The 20449-nt window shown below is 62.5% G+C and overlaps 2 protein-coding genes across 3 annotated transcripts; both read left to right on the top strand.

Moving 5' to 3' along the window:
* Positions 1-139: 139 nt before the first annotated feature.
* On the top strand, positions 140-2777 carry PTX4 (pentraxin 4). Of its 2 annotated transcripts, XM_084537140.1 has the most exons (3): positions 140-789; positions 910-1420; positions 1680-2777. In XM_084537140.1, exons 1-3 carry the CDS (start codon positions 496-498, stop codon positions 2312-2314), a joined length of 1440 nt encoding a protein of 479 aa, XP_084393266.1. In that variant the 5' UTR covers positions 140-495; the 3' UTR covers positions 2315-2777. The 2 variants fall into 2 exon arrangements, with proteins under 2 accessions (XP_084393266.1, XP_084393265.1); XM_084537139.1 differs by having other exon boundaries at positions 140-1420.
* A 546-nt stretch (positions 2778-3323) lies between these two features.
* Positions 3324-20386, top strand: CLCN7 (chloride voltage-gated channel 7). The gene is made up of 25 exons (XM_084537138.1): positions 3324-3490; positions 6456-6527; positions 7669-7740; positions 7870-7935; positions 8540-8672; positions 8909-9018; positions 9752-9832; positions 10034-10096; positions 10618-10701; positions 11734-11827; positions 12424-12488; positions 12811-12927; positions 13250-13304; positions 13865-13925; positions 14262-14400; positions 14983-15076; positions 16470-16639; positions 16976-17027; positions 17352-17479; positions 17684-17769; positions 18009-18141; positions 18273-18332; positions 18655-18831; positions 18943-19023; positions 19134-20386. Exons 1-25 carry the CDS (start codon positions 3356-3358, stop codon positions 19218-19220), a joined length of 2415 nt encoding a protein of 804 aa, XP_084393264.1. The 5' UTR covers positions 3324-3355; the 3' UTR covers positions 19221-20386.
* Positions 20387-20449: the final 63 nt, after the last annotated feature.

The following is a 20449-nucleotide window of genomic DNA, read 5'->3' as shown; positions in this document are numbered from 1 at the left end:
TTAAACCACGCCCAGTGCCGTTAAGCCACGCCCCCTGCTCCGGGCAGAGCTCATTGCTCTCTGCTCTACCTGAGGGGAAGGGGTTTGGGGCTGGGGGCGGCCTCTGCTCACAGGGAGCCAGTGATGGGAACAGAGGGAACGGCCTCCAGCTGCACCAGGGGAGGTTCAGGTTGAAATGAGGAGACATTGCTGCTCAGAAAGAGCAGGCAGGCACTGGGACGGGTGGCCCAGGGAGGTGGCGGAGTCACTGTCCCTGGGGGTTTTCAAGGAGAGGTTGGATGTGGTGCTTGGGGACGTGGTTTCGTGGGTGATAGCGGTGGTACGGGGATGGTTGGACCAGGTGATCTTGGAGAGCTTTCCCAACCTTCATGACTGTGATTCTATGATCTTGCACCATCCTGCACCATCCTGTCCTGTCTTGCACTGCCCCGCTCTGTCCTGTCCTGCATTGCCCTGCCGGCCCTGCCCCGCTCCAGTTCTCCCACCGGGACAGCCATGCTGGGGCAGCTGGCAGGGAGCAGCTCCTGGGGCTGGCCTCGGCAGCAGCTGGGCCACGCCAGCACCGCCTGTGAACCTCATCATCAGCTGCCCCGGGGAGCAGTGCGGGGGCCAAGTCTGGGGCCGGCAGTGCCGTGTGGGCAGACGGTGTCTGACAGCGGCATGGCGGGGACGGTGCTGCCCCTCTGCCTGCTCCTGCTCCTGCTCCTCCAGGGTGGCTGGCCCGAGACACCAGGACCCGCAGCCCGCGCTGGCCCCGTGCTCCGGCGGCTGCGGGTGCTGGAGGAGCAGGTGGGTGCCTGGGCTGGCCTGGGAGTGCTGTGGCATCGTGGGTCCCTCGGGGAGAATGCCCCAGCAGGATGGATGTGGGCACATCCAGCAGGGCGGCTGCTTCACCCCGCTCCCTTGCAGTTTCGCCGTTTCCAGGAGGTGACACTGAGCCATCTCCAGAGCATCGCCAGGAACTACAACATCTCCTACAACATCGACAGGCGGTTTCAGGTGCTGGCGGAGCAGGCAGAGGCGGCTGATGCAGCCCGGGCTGTCCTGGGTGCCGAGCTGGCCCGCCTGGCTGCTGCCGGCCGGCGGCTGCACCGCAGGGTGAAGCGGCTGGAGGGGACGGTGGGTGCCTTGACCCCCCAGCACCACCTCCTCACTCGCCCTGAGGCTGGTGCTGAGCCACACAGCCTGTGGGACACAGTCCACAGCCAGCAAGAGCCACGGGGCCCCGTGCCCCAAAGCACTGCCAGCCCTCGGCCCCTGAAGGTGAGGCAGCAGCCACAGGAGGAAGGGCACCGGCTGCTGGTGGAGACTGGGACCACTGGGATGCCCATGGAGGACACGGAGCCCCTTCGTGACGCCCAGGCTGTCACAGCGGCGCTGTCTGCCATGGCCACGGGCCCCCAGGAGCAGCTGGGGACAGGTAGGTGCTGGCCCCAGAGGGGTGGCTGCTTCCTGCTGCCACCCGGCTTGGCTGGGGGAGAGTGTGTGTGTGTGTGTGTGGGGGGGTGTTCAAGCCCCAGTGCTGGCAGGAGGCAGAGCTCTGCGCCCTTTAGCTGAATTTTAAAACAGGACTGCACTCAGATCCTGCAGCGGGAGTTACAGAGGTTGCATGGCCCCTGCCAGAGCACCAGGGACGTTTGTCCTTGCAGCCCTGGCTGAGCGCTGCTCTCCCTCCCCAGCCTGCGGCGTGGGCTCCGTGCTGCTCTTCCCCAGCGCCTCCTCCAGCAGCGCGGCCATCCTGCGGCCAGGGCTCCACGCGGGGCTGTGGGCGCTGTCGCTCTGCACCTGGGTGCTCACCCCGGCCCCCCGCCTCGGCACCGTCCTGTCCTACGCCAGCGAGGATGGGGACAGCAAGGTGGCCGTGCACGGCCAGGACAAGGACCCTGGATCCATGCGTTTCGTCATCGGGGACACGGCGTTTCGGGAGCTCCCGGTGACACCGCTCCTGGATGGCAAATGGCACCACCTCTGCCTCATCTGGTCCTCCCGCCAGGGCCAGTACCGCTTCTACGTGGACAGGAGGCTGCTGGCCGCTGGCTCTGGCTTCCAGCAGGGCTATGAAATTCCCACTGGTGGCTCGCTGGTGCTAGGCCAGCTGCGGAGCCACATCAGAGCGGGATTCAGCCCCACGGGAGCCTTTGTGGGCCGCCTGGCCGGCTTGGCCCTCTGGAGCCGGGCTCTCCTGCCCGGGGAGGTGGCCAGCATGGCAACTGGCCGGGGGCTGCCCCGCAGGCCCCTCCTGACGCTGGCCAATGCCTCCCTGCAGGGCGAGGTGCAGAGGGTGGCGTGCACCTGCCTCGAGCGCTGCCCATGATGAACCCGGCAGCTCTCTGGGTGCTGGGCCACCAGGCAGCGGGCAGTCTCGTGTTGTATCCCCTGGGAAGTTGTGGGCTGGTTTGGGGTGCTGGGGGCACCAGGCAGAGGTAACCCCGCTCCCCTTCCCTCCCTGCTCGCTGCCTGCAGAGCTGCTGCCCCGGGCAGGGCACGCCACCAGCCCCAGGGCATGGCGCGTGCTGAGGCAGGGCACGGGAGCTGGGCAGCCAGGGAATGCAGAATCCCATTTTTAGGGGTCCTCTTCTTCACAGTGATGTCTGGTGACGCTGCTGTGCCTGCCCTGAGCACCTGAGGGACGTGGCTGAGCGCTGCCAGCACCGCTCTCACCCGGGGGGCATGGGGCTGAGGGAGGAGGCAGCCATGCGGAGGCCTGCTCCTGGCTGCAGGAGCACGTGCAGCCCTTTCACTCCTAATAAAATGCTCCGGGCAGAGAGGAAACCTCAGTTATTGGTGGTTTTGGTGGTCTTGCTCTGCGTGGTACCTCTCGGTGACACTTTGAGCCCTGGTGGGTGCAGCACCTGGGGACCTGAGGGTGTGTGGGGGTGGGCAGGCCGTGGCACGGTGTGTTTCTGGGTGGTTTTACATCCTTTGGCCTCCCCGCAGGCTGGCTCCTGCCCAGCACCTGCCCCTGTCCCACACAGCGGGGCTCGGGGCTCGGTCACCCGCTCGTGCTGGCCGCGTGCCCCCTGCCCCGCAGCTTTTCCCACTGAGTCAGGCGGCGGGGACGGCACGGAAACACCCGTGACCGTGTCCGTGACCGAGCCTGGAGGGTGAGGGGCACCCTGCCGCCACCCGCTGCCTGCAAAGCCCCCCGGGGGTGGCTCCGGGTCCGTGCTAAGCCCCGCACCCCTTGAGGGACCCCCCCCGCCATCAGGGTGTGTGTGTGTGGGGGGGAACAGGACTACAACTCCCATGATGCAGCGGGGCGCGGGAGAGCTGCCGGGCTCACGTGACGGCGGCGGCGGCGGCGCGGGTCACATGACCGGCGGGGGAGCCGGGGAGCGGCGGAGCCGCGCCGCCCATGGCCAACGTCGCCAAGAAGGTGTCGTGGTCCGGCCGCGACCCCCGCGACGACGACGACGAGGACGGGAACGGGGACGGCCCCGCGGGGGAGAGCACCCCCCTGCTCAACGGCACCGGGCACGGCGCGCGGCAGGTGGGGCCGGGGGGCGCTCCCGGGGGCTCCCCGGGGCTCTGCGGGCGGTGCCCGGGGTTGGGGCTGGGGCTGGAGCCGAGCGGGGGCTGCCAGCCCCGGGGGGAGCCGCGGCCGGGCCCCGAGGTGCCGGGGCTGTGGCTCAGGCTGGGCCGTTCCCCCTCCCACCCCTACCTCCCGGTTACCGGCAGCCGTGGCTCGCTCCGGGGTTGGGGTCGCCAGGGAGGGTCCCCGGTGTGAGCCCCCGGGGGTGCGGGCAGCCGCTGGAGGCGATCCCGGGGCTTCCCGGCAGCCGTTAGCACGGGCGGGGTGATCCTGCACTGCCCCGCTGCTGGGCAGCTCGGAGCAGTGGGCTCATTAGGGTGATTTTAGGGTAATTAGGGGAAGCGCGGGGGCTGTTGGGTTCTGCTGCGCTCTGCAGGCCCGGGGCTCAGCGGGCTGGGAGGAGCTGGGGCGCTGGGCTGAGCACCAAGTAGAGCCCAGGCCTGCCCAGCACCTGTAAAAATCTGGTGAGCTGTGTGGGCTGGGAGCTCCTCGAAATAAGGCTTGGCGAGGATGGATGGGGTTTTGGGGGAAATTTCTGAGCCCCCAAACCTGGCCCCGCTGCTGTGCTTCACTGTGACTCCGGGTACGTGGTGGGACCGACAGACAGCAGGACAGACACCGCTGCTCCTGGCAGTGGCGCTGAGCTCTGAACGGCTCCAAGCACAGCAATCCCCCTCGAGGAGTGGGATGTGGGAAGTGTCACCGTGTCCCTGCAGCTCTCCGTGGCCAGCTGACACCAGGAGGAGTGCAGCCACGTGTGACAGCTCTGTGGCACCAGGCTGGGAAGCCAGGGCAGGACAGGGCAGCTTCGGAAGAGGGTGGGAGCTGCTCAGCCCACGGGAGGCTTCACCTGGCGGCGTGGCAGTGCAGCAGAAGTGGCACCAGTGCAGTTTCTTCTCTTTCTCACATGTTCCTTTGATGGAAATGAAAGCGAGCTCAGTGACAGGAGGAAGCGCAGCTCTTTGGTTCTGACTGCTGGGTGGGAGGTTAGGAAGGGCTGTTTGCCTGGACGAACGTGCCCGTGGTTGTAGAGGGGGTGCTGCAGGGATGTGGCCTGAATCTGTCTGTTTTGGGGCTTGCCAGCTGGCTGGAAAGGGGGCTGGGCACGGCTGTGGAGCTGTGTGAGCCTTCATCCCCTCCTCGGGGCCTCCCAGTGGCTTGGGTCCCAGCTGATGCCCTGCAGGGAGCGACCTCGCTGGCTCCCCATGGGCAGCACAGCCCTTCCGATAACGGGTTTGCTGCCTCATGACCTGTTGGTGCAGAGCTTTGGGGAACGTCTGGCTCCATCTCCTCTGGAACCTCACCAGGTCGCTTCTTTGGTCACCTCCCTGTGCAGCTCAAAACGAGTTTGGAATTACCTCTGGCACCCAAACGGGGCTGCCGAGGGCTGGGTGACGCCGTCGTTCGTCCCCCGCCGTCGGGGGCAGCTCTTGCAGGGGGTTTCCTTGGGGGGCTCAGGGCAGGGGAGCTGCTGGGCCATCCGCAGCCGCTGGGCTTCACGAACAGCGCGTGCTGTTGTGTGGAAATAATTGCTCTGCAGTCACGCCAGCATCACACGCAGCCGGGAGCAGCAGCCAGCCTTCGGGGAGCGCTCAGGAGTGGGGCTGGCCGTGTGCTGAGCGGTGCTTTGGGCCGAGCACAGATAACTGGCTGTGGCCCTGATCGTCTCAATCCCTCCCTGCCCCTTCTGTGGGAGGTGGGTGCTGACAGAGGGAGCTTTTTCCCATCCTCCAGGCGTGAGCAGGGACCGTGACACGAGTGGTGGCTCCCAGCTTGGTTCCCTGTTCCTGTCCAGGTCTAATGGTATCCCCAAACCTGTGTGCTTTGAAGCCAGGCAGAGGGAGGCTGCCCTGGAAAGTCTCTCCTTTCACCCTGCTGGAGATTTGGGGTGGGGACCGGGTCTTTGCTCTGTTCCCAGAGTAGTGGGGTCCTGGCAGGGACCTCTGTGCCACCAGAGCAGCTGGGCACTGAAACAACTCGCTTCTGCTTCTGGCTCGTGACCCTGAGCTCCCACTGCTCCCGTGTGTCCCCTGGGAGGTGACAGCTTGGCGAGTGCCTGGCTCACGGGGCGAGTTTGAGAAGTGGGGGCAAAACCCAACTGCAGGCCAGGGAGTAAATAGGAATGGGGAGCTGGGAGAAGTGGGAAAATAGGTCAGGCTGCCAACACAAAGGGATATTCTTCGTCTGCGGTGACGTGCACGGCTCCCGGCTGCTCTGGCCTGCGCGTTCCAGGCAGGATCGGGGGGATTAAAGCAGGAGGGGCTCGGTCTGGGATCCGCCAGCTTGCTGGACGTGCTGGGAGCCCCCTGTTGCTTGCTGTGGCTCGTTTATTCCCCAGACTGTCAGCAAGGCTGGTTGGGGACAGGGCTGGTGGAGGGATGAGGGCTTCGGGCTGTTCTTAGTGGCCGTGCTGCTTGCACCCTCATGTGTTTCCCAGTGGTGGGGGTGCTGGTGGTACCTGCTCCTGGTGGGCTCCTCGTGGCGCTGCCCAGCTGCAGGCTCAGCCACAGCCCTCGCCTGCGTTGGCCAGGAGATGCGAGTTGCCCAAACCAGACCCCGGGCTCCTGCGTTATGCAATTGTGCTGCTGGTGACGAGCCTGAGAAAGGAGAACCTGCCCCTGCCTTCCCGCTGCCAGCGCCTGCTCCTTCCCGGCACCGTCCTGGGCCCCGGCTGCAGAGCGCCGTGCTGCTTCCTCCTGTGTGCGCCAAGCTGGAAGGCGAGGAGTGACCGGCCTGTGACTGTGCTGGGGGACAGCCACCTCCCTGCCGTGTCCCCTGCGAGCAGCACTTTGTGGGTGCTGCCCCTCGGGGGGCTCTGGCTGTGCCAGGCAGGAGGTTGGCGTGAGGTGGGAGAGCTGGGACTCACTGAGTCGGTGGTCGTGGTGTGTTTGGGAGCTGACCCGGTTTCCCCTTCTCTTTGCAGTTCACTCCTTCCTCCCTGCTGCGCACTGGCCAGCTGAGCAATGTGGATCTCAACGAGGACGTCCGTGAGCTGGTGAGTGGCACAGACAGGGCGAGCTGCTGGGCTCCCCGCTGCGAATAACCCGAGGGGATGCTCCCGGGGCAGCAGTGTCAGTAACAGCAGACCCCTGGTCGCCTTCCCCTGGTGGCACCAAGTGCTGCTGAAGATGTTTCTGTGTCCCGAGCTCAGGCTGGCTCGGTCTCACTCCTTCCTTGTCCTTTCTCTGGAACAGGACAAGGGCAAATGCAGAACCGAGTGGGGTGGGGAGGATTTCTCCCTTGTCATGTGAGCTCCTGCCCGGCTCGGGCAGCAGGCAGGAGAAGCAGCCTTGAGTCAGCACACAGCAAGGGAGGGGACCTGTGGTGTGACAGCCACCGGGAAGGGATCTCAGCTGTGCTCCTTCCCAGGGCCGGGGCTGGCAGCAGGCACCCTGTGCAGACTCAGGTTTCAGCCACCCACCTGGAGAATCTCCCCAGGTTCTCCTGCCTCAGTTGAGCTTCACCAAGTGCGAGTGGGAGGAATTCTGTTAAATATTTCTTATGGAATTCTTAGAAATGCGTCTTCATCCAGAGCTTTGGAGAAAAGGCTGGGCCGGCTGTGGCTGTGGCTGTAACTCAGGGCCAGGAAAAGGGCATGTGATGCTGGGGGGGCCCTCCTGCAGCCGTGGTGAATGCCCTACATCAGAGCCAGGAGAAGCCTGCGTGATTGAAGGTGTTTGTGAAGCAGAACTTGATTTCTGCCCCAAACCCGAGGTCTGCTTGAAATAGCTCCTTGCTTTAGGCCAAAGGAGTTTCCTGCCGAGGTGAAACGTTGCCTTCTGCTGGGAGTACGGGGACGCTGTGTTAGAACAGCAGGTCGGTGCTGGCTGTGCCAAATCTCTGCCTGCTTGCTCCTTGCTGCCCCTGGGCAGATGTCCTGCCTGGGACCGAGGAGGCGGCCAGGGCTCCAGGCACAAAAGGCTCTTTGAATCGGTTTAAATCTGCCCCACGCGCTGCCTGGTGGAGTCACCCCAGGTCCTGGCCTCCTGGGCAGCCTCTCTCGGGCTTCTCCTGAGCTGTGGGGCAGTGAGAGCAGCCCCACAGCAGCGGGGTGGTGCAGGCACTCGGTGTCAGACAGCCCCAGGAGCGAGCAGGTCCCTGCCCGGCCCCAGCGACCTGTGCGTTGTGTCCCGCAGGAGACGGAGCTGCCTCGGCCGTACCCCAACGAGATCCCCCACAACGAGAAGCTCCTGTCGCTCAAGTACGAGGTATGTGGGCTCCTGTTCCTCCCTCATCTGCCCCTTATCCTGTTGTTATCTGCCCGAGCAAAAAGTCACGCTGCGTCTATGTTACAAGCCCCCTTTGGCACTAACCAGCATCTCCCTCTTCTGAACTAGAGCCTGGACTATGACAACAGCGAAAACCAGCTGTTCCTGGAGGAGGAGAGGAGGATTAACCACGCGGTGAGTCTCGCCGTGCTGTGGCTGCCCGCTGCTCCTGCGGGCTGACAGCCCCGCTGCGAGGAGGCACGGGGAAGCCATCACCCGCTGCCCGCTTCTCAGTGCAGGGGGTTAAAAGGCATCTCGGGCCACGGTGGGTTTATTACGGGCATCAAGCAGCTTGTGGAGACCTTGGAGCAGGGTGGCCAGATCCCCAGGAATCCAGCGTGGTGGCTTCCAGCTCTAACAGGAGCCGTGGTGGCATTGCTGGGAGGGAAGCGGAGCAGAGGGATGCCTGCAGCATCTGCGTAGGGAAAGCCTCGTCCTGGGGGCTTTGGGAGTCAGTGCTGCAGCAGGAAACAACAGGAGAGTCTGCTGAGAGGCCTGATGGAGGTGGGCAAGCTGGAAAAACGCAGTTTCTGTCCAGGGATCCCTTGGAGGGTTGAGGACACTGGGGGATGGCTTGAAACAAGTCAGCTGCGGCTGGGCTCTGCAGTTCTGTGCCTGCCTGTGTCGATTCTCCCTGGGCAGCTCTCCGCAGCCTGCAGCTTCGGCCTGCATCAGGAAAGGTGGGCTGGGAGCCCCCCGTGATGCTCTGGGGGGCTGACACCGTCTGTCTGTCCGCCAGGCCTTCCGGACGGTGGAGATCAAGCGCTGGGTCATCTGTGCCATGATCGGCATCCTGACCGGCCTCGTCGCCTGCTTCATCGACATCGTGGTGGAGAACCTGGCCGGGCTGAAGTACCGAGTGGTGAAGGACAGTATCCTCACACGGAGATCTGAGGCTCCTGGGGGCCGTCAGGGGGGCGGAGGGCTGCAATTCCTCCCAGGGGCTGGGTGGGATGGGTCCTGCCGCCCGTGGTGCTGAGCTGTGCTAACGGAGGAGGCCGTGCTGCCTGCAGGACCTGCAGCTCAAGGAGCTCCCTGGCAACCCCTCGTTGTGGTGGGGGGCACGTTACTGAGCTGGCACTGGCCTTTCCTTGATTGACCACCTCAGACATCGACAAGTTCACGGAGAAGGGGGGCCTGTCGTTCTCCCTCTTGCTCTGGGCCACCCTGAACGCCAGCGTGGTGATGGTGGGCTCCGTCATCGTTGCTTTCATAGAGGTGAGGGCTTGGAGGCCGCCTGCCTGGGGGTGCTTCTGTAACATCAAACGTTTCTGCTGAACTGGCTCTTGGCAGTGCAGCTCTGTCGGTGTGGTGAGGTTTCTCCTCTTGTCAGACGGTCAGGGCACGCTGCCCGTTGTCTGCAGCCCCAGCAGCTTGGGGCAAAGGAGGTGGCAGCAGGGTGTGCTCCTGCCTCGGAAGCAGGCTCGGCTCTTGCTCTCCTGTCAGTTCGTGCAAGCCTCGGGCCTGGCTCAGCCTCTTTGCTCCGTGTGTACGTGAGCGTCGGCAGCGAGCAGGCTGACCAGGTGCCTCGGAGACACCAGAGGACAGCCCAGAAACTGGCTGCTGACCTCTGGGGGCAGGCTGTGGCTGGGAGGGGGGCGATGGCTCCCTGCGAGCCTCTCTGAGTCACCAGCACCTGCCTTGTTGCTTTGCCCTCGCTCCTGTGAAGTTCTCCCTGGCCACCAGGTGAGAGCCTCCTGCAGCACCGGGCCTCTCAGCACGGCGCCGTGTTGGGGGGGACCTTGAGTCCCTCAGGGGCTGTGTGTCTGTGAAGGTGCAGTGGGTGCAAGCCCACCTCCAGAGCCTGTCGGCAAGCTTTGGCCTTGCCTTTGGGCCTTCCCAAGGATGTGCTGGCGTGCCCTGCGCTTTGGGGACAGGGATAAGTGACCGATGTGCTCCCAGTCCCTGCCCTGTCCATGTCAGCCACAAACACCTTCCCCGTTCCCCGCAGCCCGTGGCAGCCGGCAGCGGCATTCCCCAGATCAAATGCTACCTCAACGGCGTGAAGATCCCGCACGTTGTCCGCCTTAAGGTAAGCGGGAGCTCGTGGGATGAGCTCGTGGGATGAGCTCGTGGGATGAGCACCCGCTGCGTGCGCTGGGCTGGACCAAGCGGGTGGTGCCCTCGTGCCACTGGGCGCTCCCCACGGGTGCCGTGGCAGAGCCTGGCTGGGCTCCCTGTGGTGCAGCAGAGCCCCCTCGTGATGCGCTGTGCCCTCTGCTCTGTTTTGCAGACCCTGGTGATCAAAGTCTGTGGGGTCATCCTCTCGGTGGTCGGCGGCCTGGCCGTTGGGAAGGTGATGTGCACGGGGCGCTCCCGGGCGTGCTGTTACCCACTGCGGGGCAGCCTGGCGCTGCTGGCCCCGCGGTGACTTCCCACTCTCACTCCCTGGTCTGTTGGCCAAGGTGGCCATGGCACGGCCTGGGGAGCAGCAGAGGGCGTGCAGTGCCAGCCCCAGGATGTGTGGGGCCACCAAGAACACGGCTGTGTCCGTCCCCAGGGGTGTTGGATGCAGGGTGCAGGTGCCCCCTTGAGACCTTGTAGCCTGCCCCTTCTGCTGGAGGGGAGCTGGTGGGGACAGGAACCACTCAGAATGAGGATCTTTGGGGAAACAGCAAGGTCTGCATCTGCCAGAGGGAAATTCTCCTGGGCTAGAGTTGGAGATGGAGCTGGTACAGGCAGAGCGTGGTGTTGCTGGGTGCTGGTGTCCAGCTCCTTCTGGGTGGTGATCTGAGGGGAAGCAGGCAGCCTTCCCCAGCTTCCCGCAGCTCCACGGGTTCTTCCTTCCCCTGCCTGACCCTGCTGTCCTGCCCGCAGGAAGGACCCATGATTCACTCCGGAGCAGTGATTGCTGCTGGCATCTCCCAGGGCAGATCCACGTCTTTGAAGCGAGACTTCAAGGTTGGTGCTCAGGGCTGAGGGGCTGTGCTGCAGGGGCTTGGGATGTGTTCCCTGGCTGTCCCTATCAGACCTCCCCAGCCAGGAGATGAGTGTTGTGTAGCCCTGTCTGCACTTTGAGCTCCAGCAAAGGGCCTTTGCCTCCTTCCCTGCTGAGGCTTGGGGTCTGCCAAGCGATGGCCCCTGAAAGATGCCATTGTGAGCATCGAAAGGCAGGAGGGAGCACAGCTCTGTTCCCTCTGCTCCCATCCCCATTGGGTGCAGGAGGAAAACTCTCCTCGCACTGCCAGCATAAGTGAGCAACATAAATCTTACACAGCTTTCATATGGAAGTTGGCCTGATACGAATTTTTCTACGTGTTACCATGAGATGCAGAAAACATCCTACATGCACATTAATATTTCTCATTGTACCATCACAGGAATAATTGTCTGTGAAGGTGCTGGTCCTAAATTAATCCTATGCAAATTACTGGGATGGTAATGTTAGTTGCATGGCATCGTCCACGCAGGTTGGAAATTAGGAAAAAATCAGGTTGGAAATCAGGGGAAATTTCTTCTTAGAGTGGTCAGGCACTGGGACAGGTTGCCCAGGGAGGTGGTGGAGTCACTGTCCCTGGGGGTGTTCAAGGAAAGGTTGGACGTGGTGCTTGGGGACATGGTTTAGTGGGTGATGGTGGTGGTGCGGGGATGGTTGAATCAGATGATCTCGGAGGCCTTTCCCAACCTTTATGAGTCTGTGATCCACCAGCACCTCTCCCTGGTGAGCCAAGACCTCCCTGGTGCCAGAGCCCAGCCCCAGCCTGGCTCTGGGTTGCCGGAGTTCTGTGCGCCTCGGGGAAGGCATCTGGAGGGAGGCAGGGAGCTGTGGCCTCCAGCCAGCGCTGCGTGAATCCCTCCCTGCACCCCTGGGGGTGCCCAAAGTGGACAGTTCCTTGGGGCTGTGTTGGTGGCGAGAGGTCACACGTGACGTTCCCTGTGTCTCCTCCTGAGCCTTTGGCCAGCCCTGAACCTGCCTTCGTTTGGGTATTCCAGATCTTCGAGTACTTCCGCAGAGACACGGAGAAGAGGGACTTCGTCTCGGCTGGAGCTGCTGCTGGTGTCTCGGCCGCGTTTGGTGCCCCTGTGGGTACGTGTCCTGGTTCTGATGCTGAGCAGCGCCTGCACGCACGGCATACCAGGAGGTTGCTCCTGGCTGTGAGGGGGTGGCTCTGGGGACCTAGGACACTGCAGTAGCCTGGGCTGGGAGAGCCCAGCGTTTACCTCCAGGCTTAAACACTTGCCTGGAAGCCTGCAGGGTAGGTGAGGTGTGGTGGGGATGTGTGAGCAACTAAAAAAAATGGTGTGCTGCCATCCTCTACCAGCTCCAGTGCTGAGAAGAGAAAAAAACAAAAGCTTCCCCAAAAGTTAGTGATGCCCCAAACCTTCCCCAAAAGTGCCTGGCCTCCCTCCAAGCTGTCCTGCCCTGCCCTGCAGGCCTTGTGAAGAGAGGAGCTGGTTATCTGTGTCTGATGCTGAACATTGCCTCCCTGAGGTGGGGGAGGACAGTGAAGGGGTTTTGCTGCAAGCAGTACCTCGTCGGTGCCTTGGTGGGCTTAGCTGGTCCCTTCGCTGGAGCTTTTTGGTTGTGGGCTGGGTGGGTTTGGCTGCCTCAGCTGGTGCTGCTAGGCAAGGGTCCGTGCTCCGTGCCCCTTGTGAAGATGTTTGTTTGTCTTGCCCTTGCAGGGGGCGTCCTCTTCAGCTTGGAGGAAGGGGCTTCCTTCTGGAACCAGTTCCTGACGTGGAGAATCGTAAGTGCTGGAAAGCAGAAGCAGGAACTCCAGAGCTGCCAGCTCCGGGTCTGTGCGCAGCCCCTGGCACGTTGGGATCCCCCCGTGCCCAGCAGCAGCTCCTGGGTCCTGCCTCTGGGCCTCCAGGGGCCTGAGCCAGCTGCAGCTGTGTCTGGAGCCCTCTCCACCATCCCCTCAGCGCTCCCATGGGGAGCGTGGCTGCTTGTCTCCAGCACACGGCAGGCACCAAGCCCAAGCCGAGAGCTCGGGGTTATTTGGGGTAGCGCAGAGGGAGCAAGGCTGGCTGTGTCCAGCAGTGACTCTGGGCTGCATCTCTTCCTAGTTCTTTGCCTCCATGATCTCGACGTTCACTCTGAACTCTGTGCTGAGCGTTTACCACGGCAATGCTTGGGATCTCTCCAGCCCCGGGCTCATCAATTTCGGCAGGTTTGATAACGAGGTACGGTGTGGATACTCTTCTGTGTGAGGCTCTGCTGGGGTGTTAGGAGCAGCGTGGGGGGGTTGGGGACACCAGTATGCCTTCACACATTGCCTGGGGACTGAGACAGGCTCGGGTTTGGCTGGATCCCAGAGGATCCCAGGCCCATCGATGTGAGCAGGAGGTGTTTCTGCAGCCCCCGCTGGGTCCGGGTGCTGTGGGGTGTGCAGGGGATGTCCTGGGGGAACTCCGGGAGCTGCTCTGGCTCAGGCTGTGCTGCCTGAGCAAATGGTGACTCACTGCAAAAGGGTCAGCAGATCTGAAACCCAGCTCTTGTTTTTAGAAAATGGGATACACGATCCAGGAAATTCCTATCTTCATCTTCATGGGAGTGGTTGGTAAGAGAGTTCTGCTCTTTCAATTCGATTAGTCTGAATAATTCCCTCTGCTCTCTGTCTGGGCCTAAAAACTTCAGGATCCTGTTTCCTGGGGGAGTGGAAAATACATTTAACTCTAGAGCAGAGGCTGCTCGTGGGGTTTATGGGGCTGAGAGCTGGATCCTGGGCCAGCCCTCGCTCACTCCTGTAGCAAAGGCGAGCCAGTTCCATCTGCGCCCTGCAGTTACTCGGTGGGGTTGGTGTGTGGCAGCCCAGGGCTCTCAAGCTGTGGTGCTTCAGCCACCCTTACCCCTCCAGAAAGGGGAAATGGAGCACGTCAGGCACTCCCCAGCGTGCTCACCCGGCTCTGCAGCTGCCTGGGTGCCTGTTGGCCTGTCCCTAGGCCAGTGCTGTGCTTCTGGTTTCAGGGCCTGTGGTTTCCCCCAAGCAGGGGCAGCAGCTGTGTGTCACACTGGCTGTGATGTCGATGTCTCCCTGAGCTTTGCTGTTTCTCTTGCCTCTCGGGCAGCCACGGGAGGGTGCGACCTGCGTGCTGACACCTCCCTCTTCTGCGTTTGCAGGTGGGATCCTGGGAGCCCTGTTCAATGCCCTGAATTACTGGTTAACGATGTTCCGGATCAGGTAGGAGCCTGTGGGTGGCAAAGATGACTGAAATGGGTTGGCTGGCACCTTCTGTGCTCCCTGCGAGTGGTGTGCCTACCCAGAGCCGGGCTGTAACCTCATACCCAACGTGTAATGTGAGAGGTGACAGCTGGAAGCTGGGCACAAAGATGCCAGCTGCCTCCTGCAGCCAAGGCTTTGACCCCCAGCATCCTGCCTTTGCTCTGCCCCTGCTGTGCTTCTCTCTGGTGACCTGAGGGCCCAGAAAGGCACCAATGCTGCACACACCCAACTGTTAGGTGTTCCTGAGAGCAATGGGAGAGCTGCTAAACCCCGTGTGATGTGCTCCCTTCGCAGGTACATCCACCGGCCCTGCCTCCAGGTGATTGAGGCCATGCTGGTCGCAGCGGTGACGGCGGCTGTGGGGTTTGTCATGATTTACTGCTCTCGAGACTGCCAGCCCATCCAGGGGAGCACGGTGGCCTACCCCCTGCAGGTAGGAGGTGCTGGGGGCAGACCCTGAGCCTCGGCAGGGGAACAAAATCCTGCTGGGCTTTGCTGGTTCCCCTGCAGTCGGTGCCTTGTGCTCCGGGTGGAGCTGGAGGCCCCCATGCAGCAAGCAGGGGGTGGTTCTGCTGGCCGGCCTGACCCAAAGCTCTGGAAATAAAAGCGGCTGGATGTTTTTTCATCTGAGTCCTGGCTTGGCAGGGACAGAGGTGAAGGCACTGGCTGGCAGGTTGTCACCAGCCAGGTGGCAGTGGTGAAGTGGTGGTGTGGGCATGTGGAAAGCAGCGTGGTTGTGGGAGCCCTTTGCTCATGGTTTGGGCACTTTCCTTTGGGCTGCACAGAAACGTGTGAAGCTGCCAGGCCAGAGATCCTGGAGAAGCATCTCTCTCACTCTGATTTCATTCCGTTCTCCTCCTGTATGGCAGTGCCCTGCCCTCAGCTCAGCAGGGTTGCCCCATGTCCCCAGGTCTACCCTGGGCTCCTCAGCCAGCCAAAGCCCTGCAGTCCTTGCTGCCCCAGGGCAGCCCATATCTGCCACTTCTAACTTGTTTTTTTTCCTTCCCCTGCTTAGCTTTTCTGTGCTGATGGAGAGTACAACTCTATGGCCACTGCCTTCTTCAACACACCTGAGAAAAGCGTTGTCAACCTCTTCCACGACCCTCCAGGTCTGCCTGCCCAGCGAGTGCTTCCTCAAATACAAGCAGAGTGGGGCAGGGTTTGTGCTTGGTGGCTGATCTGTTCCCTCCTTGCTTGTGCGATGAGGCAGGGGCTGTCAGCATGCCCCAGGAAGGCACAATGGGATCTGGCCAAGTGCTGTGTGGGGCAGCAGGCAGCGAGGGGCTGTGCTGCTGGTGGCCAGCTGGGTGTGCAGGAGGGGCGATGTGAGCCTGGGTGCATCCAAAAACCTGCTGCTGCTGCACCACGGCTGAGGCTGGCCAAAAGCCTTTTGGGGGAGCTCGGGGAGAATGGGCCCAGCAGTGCCTGCTGTGTGCAGAGGCACCCAGCAGCGTGGCCGAAGGGCTGTGGTCCTGGGGCAGCTGGCGGGCAAAGGCTCAGCTCTGTCTGTGTGTGTCTGCAAGCTGGCACCTCCCAGCAGCGTGGGAGCAGGTCTGAGCCTTGCTTCTTCTCTGGAGTCTGTCCTGGAAATACCCCAGGCTGTTTTCTTACTTAGCAGGGCCTTTTGCCCCTGAATGACTTTACCTTCTGGGTAGGTTGTGGAGGTGGATTTCTGCAGCTTGGATTTGCTCGAGAAATTAAATTTGGCTTTCAGATCCCAGCTCCAATTTCCCTTGGACCCCATGTAACAATGACATGCTCTCTTCCCCCCGGGCCTGCTGCTCTGAGTTTTTAGACCCTTGGTTTGGGGTGTGCAGCTCAGTACTTAGCACAGGGATGGGTGTCCCATGTCTCAGGGCTGCTCCCTGCAGCGCTGGGCCCTTCCTTTGGTCCATTGACCTCTGTAAAGGAGAGAGGTTGCAAAATATGGATTCAAACTAGACTGAGCCTGCTCATCAGTCCTAAAAATTGTAATAGGCTGAGTCCTGGGGATGACAGTGTCTCGCTGTGCTGGGGGACAGCGTGAAGGCATGCCCTGCACCACGGGGGCTGCGGGACAGGGAGCGTGTTTGTAGGACCTGCTCTGCTGAGCTGATCCCCAAACTGACCGTAGCACCTCCGTCCTCCTGACCTCCTCCTCCAGTGCTGGCAGTCCCTTGGGACTTTGCAGAGTTCATCATCACTTTTCCTCGCAGGAAGCTGAGAAATGCAGGGCTGAAAGGGGCTGGGTCATTGTGGGCCACGAGATGGGAGAAATGCGTGTGCTGGACTCAGTGGGACGGGAGGGCTTTGGATGGCACTAGCAGGGTGCTTGTCAGAGGTAGAAACAACCCGGAGAGCCAGACTGAAAGGCTTGTGCTGTCAGGGAGGATGCTGGGGGAAAATCTGGAGGAAGGTGCACCCAAGAGGGGCTTTGTCTGCAGGCAGTGAGCCTCAGGGGCTGCTGCTGTCTGTTCTCCCCTGGCTGTGGAACCAGCACTGACTCTTTTCTCCCCACCCCAGGTTCCTACAACCCCATGACGCTGGGGATGTTCACCCTGATGTATTTCTTCCTGGCCTGCTGGACGTATGGCCTCACCGTGTCCGCGGGGGTCTTCATCCCTTCCCTGCTGATCGGCGCTGCCTGGGGGAGGCTGTTTGGCATCTCCCTGTCCTACCTGACCAAGGGCTCGGTGAGTGTTTGATGGGAAGGGGGTCTGGGGTGGATGTGGCACCCTGCTCTCCTCTTGCTGCTGGCCCAGCTGCATGTGCAGGCATGGTTGCAGAGCTGGCTGAGAGCCCGGCACAGCGGCTGGGAGAAGTGTGGAGAGCATTGACTCCTTGCTCCATGTTTTCCTGAGCTGTCTCTGAGCTTTCTTCAGTCCCGACGGAACCCTGCAGACATCTGGGCTGTGCACAAGTCCTCGGGCACTCCCTGCTCCTTGGGAAGGGGTTTTTGGGGCTGGGGCACTGCTTGTTATCTGTGGATGAGCTGGAGCCAGCCGCTGACTGAGCCTTTTCTCTCTCAGATCTGGGCTGACCCTGGGAAGTACGCCCTGATGGGAGCTGCTGCACAGCTGGGTGAGTTGCCCCCCTTAGGGACTTGTGGCCACCTCTGACTCGTGTCATAGTGAAGGTGGCAGGGCAGGAAATGGTCTTTGCTTCCCTGGTCCAGCTTTTTCCCTAGCTGAAGCGAAGCCTGCGTGGTGTTGCTAAAACCCCAGCCTGGGTCAGCTCCCTAACAGCCCTGCCAAGTGCGAGCAGCATCGCTGGGCGGGTTGGATGTGCTGCCTGCCTCGCAGGGTGCCTGTGTGGGAATCCTGGGGTGCTGCTCAGAGACTGAGGGGCCTTGGGTGCTCTCTCCTGCCCCCCTAAGTCCCTGGTCCTTTTGGGCGCTTCTTACAGGCGGGATAGTGCGGATGACGCTGAGCCTCACGGTCATCATGATGGAGGCAACAGGCAATGTTACCTACGGCTTCCCCATCATGCTGGTGCTGATGACAGCGAAGATTGTGGGCGACTACTTCGTGGAGGTGAGGGCTGGCTGTGCTCACTGGGAGCCCAGGACTGGGCGAGAGGCTGTGGGTGAGGATTTGGGGTGCTGCCGAGCTGGGGAAGCTCTAAGTGAGGACTGGGGGTGTTGCAGAGCCTGTGGACTCTCAGAGGGGGGCTGCTGCCTGGCTGCACCCCCTCAGCATCTCAGCAGGCCTCTGCTGACAGCTCGGCTCTCCTTGCAGGGGCTGTATGACATGCACATCCAGCTGCAGAGCGTGCCCTTCTTGCACTGGGAGGCCCCGGTGACGTCCCACTCCCTCACGGCCAGGTAGGTGGGCTGGGGGCCACCACCAGCCCTCAGACCGTGCTGTTGGCCCCAGTCGAGAAGGGTGGCGGTGACCTGCTGTGGTCACAGGTGCCTGATGGTCACCAGCCCCTTCCCCAGCAGCGTGACATCCCCCTCCACGTCCCCCACAGGTTATGGGGGGAGCAGGGAGGTGTGTGCATGGGGGGGTGAGTTCGGGGCATGCTGCTGCTGAATTGTTTCCCCCTGACTCTTCCCCACAGGGAGGTCATGAGCACTCCCGTCACCTGTCTGCGGAGGATCGAGCGGGTGGGCACGGTTGTGGACATCCTCAGTGACACCTCCTCCAACCACAACGGCTTCCCTGTGGTGGAGAGCAACCCCAACAGCACCCAGGTGGGCTGGGTGCCTGCTGGGGGGGATGGGGATGTTTCTGGGGTCGGCTGTGCGAGGGCTGTCCGTGGTGTGGGACCCTCACACCCGCCTCCTGTCCCCAGCCTCGTTTGACACCCGATGCTCTGTTGCAGGTGGCAGGGCTGCGGGGTTTGATCCTGCGCTCCCAGCTCATCGTCCTGCTGAAGCACAAGGTGGGTGGTGCTGTGCAGGGGCTGGGTGGGCTGCCTTGGAGCCCTGCTGCCAGAGCACCCCTGACATCCCCTGACATCTCCCTTGGTTCTCTGTTTGGGGGCTGCCGTGCAGCCTGTGGGCACGTTGGTGTGCCCAGCAGCCTGCTGTGCCTCACCGGGCTCACAAAACACCCCTATTATCAGAAACAAGCTGCTCCTGCCTACCTCATGCTCCTCTCCTCTTCCCTCCTGACCCTGCCTTGGTGCCCTGGTGTGCGCTGTGGGGCTGCAGTGCCCCAGTCAGCGTCTCGGGGTGGTCGCTGATGGTCTCTCTCCCCCCAAGGTTTTTGTGGAGAGGGCCAACCTGAGCCTGGTGCAGCGGCGGCTGAAGCTGAAGGATTTCCGGGACGCCTACCCCCGCTTCCCCCCCATCCAGTCGATCCACGTCTCCCAGGACGAGCGCGAGTGCATGATCGACCTGAGCGAGTTCATGAACCCCTCGCCCTACACTGTGCCTCAGGTAACATTTGGGGGCCCCTCTGCGCCCCAGTCTGTCAGGGAGCCGACCACAGTGGGGCACCGGAGCCAGCTGGGGCCTCTGTGACCCATTCGTCCCCGATGTGCCTTGCAGGAGGCGTCTCTGCCACGGGTCTTCAAGCTTTTCCGGGCCCTGGGCCTGCGGCACTTGGTGGTTGTGGACAATCGCAACGAGGTGAGTCCCCACGGCCACCAGGCGCTCGCTGCGTGCGGGCAGACTGGGCTCGTTGGGGTGCTGCTGTTGTCCCCGGGCTCATGGGGCCTGATGCTGTCCCCTCCCCGCAGGTGGTGGGCATGGTCACCCGCAAGGATCTCGCCCGGTACCGGCTGGGGAAGGAAGGGCTGGAGGAGCTCTCGCTGGCACAGACGTGACGTGGGGCAGCGCCGCCCAGCGGGATCGCACGCTGGCCCCTCTGAGACTGGGACCCTCGTTTGGTAGAGGCAGGGGGAGGACTGGGCTGGCTCCTGGAGGTAGCGTGGTGCCTGGAGCACTGGCACAGCTGTTCTGCCCCGGCTCTCCCATGTGTCACTGCCTTCCCACCTCTGCCAGCTCCTCTCCTCCTCGCCCTTTCCTCTGCTTCCCTGAGGGATCAAAATATGCTGTCGGTTCTCTTAGCTCTTTGAGTAAGCTCACCGGGGGTTGTGTGAAGGCTGCAGCGTGCCTGGGGAGCCAAAGTGCCCTGCTGAGCTGGGTACTGTCTCCCTGCCCTCTATCCCTGCTGCTGCCCTGGGCATCCCGGGACTGGCCACCTCCTGTGGGGCTGGGGCTGGCTCTGCAGGGATGGGAGGTTGCAGGGCTCTCCCCTGCTCCCAGTGCCCTGTCCCCTCTCCCCATGCTGCTGCTGGCTGGCTTGGGCTGAGCCCTGTGTCTGTTACTTTGGCCAGAGGGGATCCCTGCCCTGCCCCCTGTGCAATAAAAGGGCTCCCATGGTTCAGCAGCTGCTGTCTCTTGCTCTTTCTTGGCTCCCTTGACTGCTGTGCCCCTAAGCCTGTGGGGTGAGGGCACGGCGTGGCCCTTCCTCGTGGCTTGGAGGGGATAAGAAGGGGAGGGCTTCCCTCGGGTGGTGGTCCTGGAACGTGACCCTAGTGTGTTCCCCTGTGCCTCCAGCCCTCCCCTCGGTCTCCTCAGTGCTGCTGCATCTCCCCTGCAGTGATACTGGGTTGAAAGCGACCCCAGCTTCATTCCTTCACTTTCTGCACCCTTTGCAGCAGCCTGGGTCCTGCTGGCCTTGGCTGCTGCCCCCTGAAACCAGCCACCACATCCAGCCACAGGGACAGAGTCAAGCCTGCAGCTCCCTGGGTGGTGAGGAGTGCTCCAGCCCTCACGGTTCCTTGCCCTCGAAGCTCCAACTCCTTTATCTTCCCCTGCCCTCATTACCCCATGTGCTGGCCTTGGCCCTGCTCCGTGCACCGCACCCCTGGGGTGCGAGTGCTCTGCACTGTGTTCTGGGGGGGAGCTGGGCAGGGAGAACCTGGCCTCTAGGGGCTTTCTACTGCGGGCTACTTCTGTGCTGAAATAAACCCTGTTTGTACTTTTACGTGGTGCTGCCTGGCTCTTGCTTCCCTCCTTCCCTGGCCCCACTGCCTGGGCTCGGGGGAGC

The sequence above is a fragment of the Aythya ferina genome, assembly GCF_964211825.1.
Source record: "Aythya ferina genome assembly, chromosome: 15".
In the NCBI taxonomy this organism is placed as follows: Eukaryota; Metazoa; Chordata; class Aves; order Anseriformes; family Anatidae; genus Aythya; species Aythya ferina.
This window is presented reverse-complemented; position numbering and strand designations above follow the sequence as displayed.

What these genes read in the sequence shown, in the direction of transcription:
- PTX4 (XM_084537139.1), top strand. Translation starts at nt 496, where the DNA reads ATGCTGGGGCAGCTGGCAGGGAGCAGCTCCTGGGGCTGGCCTCGGCAG. An exon ending in CCAGGAGCAGCTGGGGACAG is followed by an intron (nt 1,421 to 1,679) that starts GTAGGTGCTGGC and finishes CTCCCTCCCCAG; the next exon opens with CCTGCGGCGTGGGCTCCGTG.
- CLCN7 (XM_084537138.1), top strand. Translation starts at nt 3,356, where the DNA reads ATGGCCAACGTCGCCAAGAAGGTGTCGTGGTCCGGCCGCGACCCCCGC. An exon ending in GTACCGAGTGGTGAAGGACA is followed by an intron (nt 8,673 to 8,908) that starts GTATCCTCACAC and finishes TGACCACCTCAG; the next exon opens with ACATCGACAAGTTCACGGAG. An exon ending in CATCTTCATGGGAGTGGTTG is followed by an intron (nt 13,305 to 13,864) that starts GTAAGAGAGTTC and finishes CTGCGTTTGCAG; the next exon opens with GTGGGATCCTGGGAGCCCTG.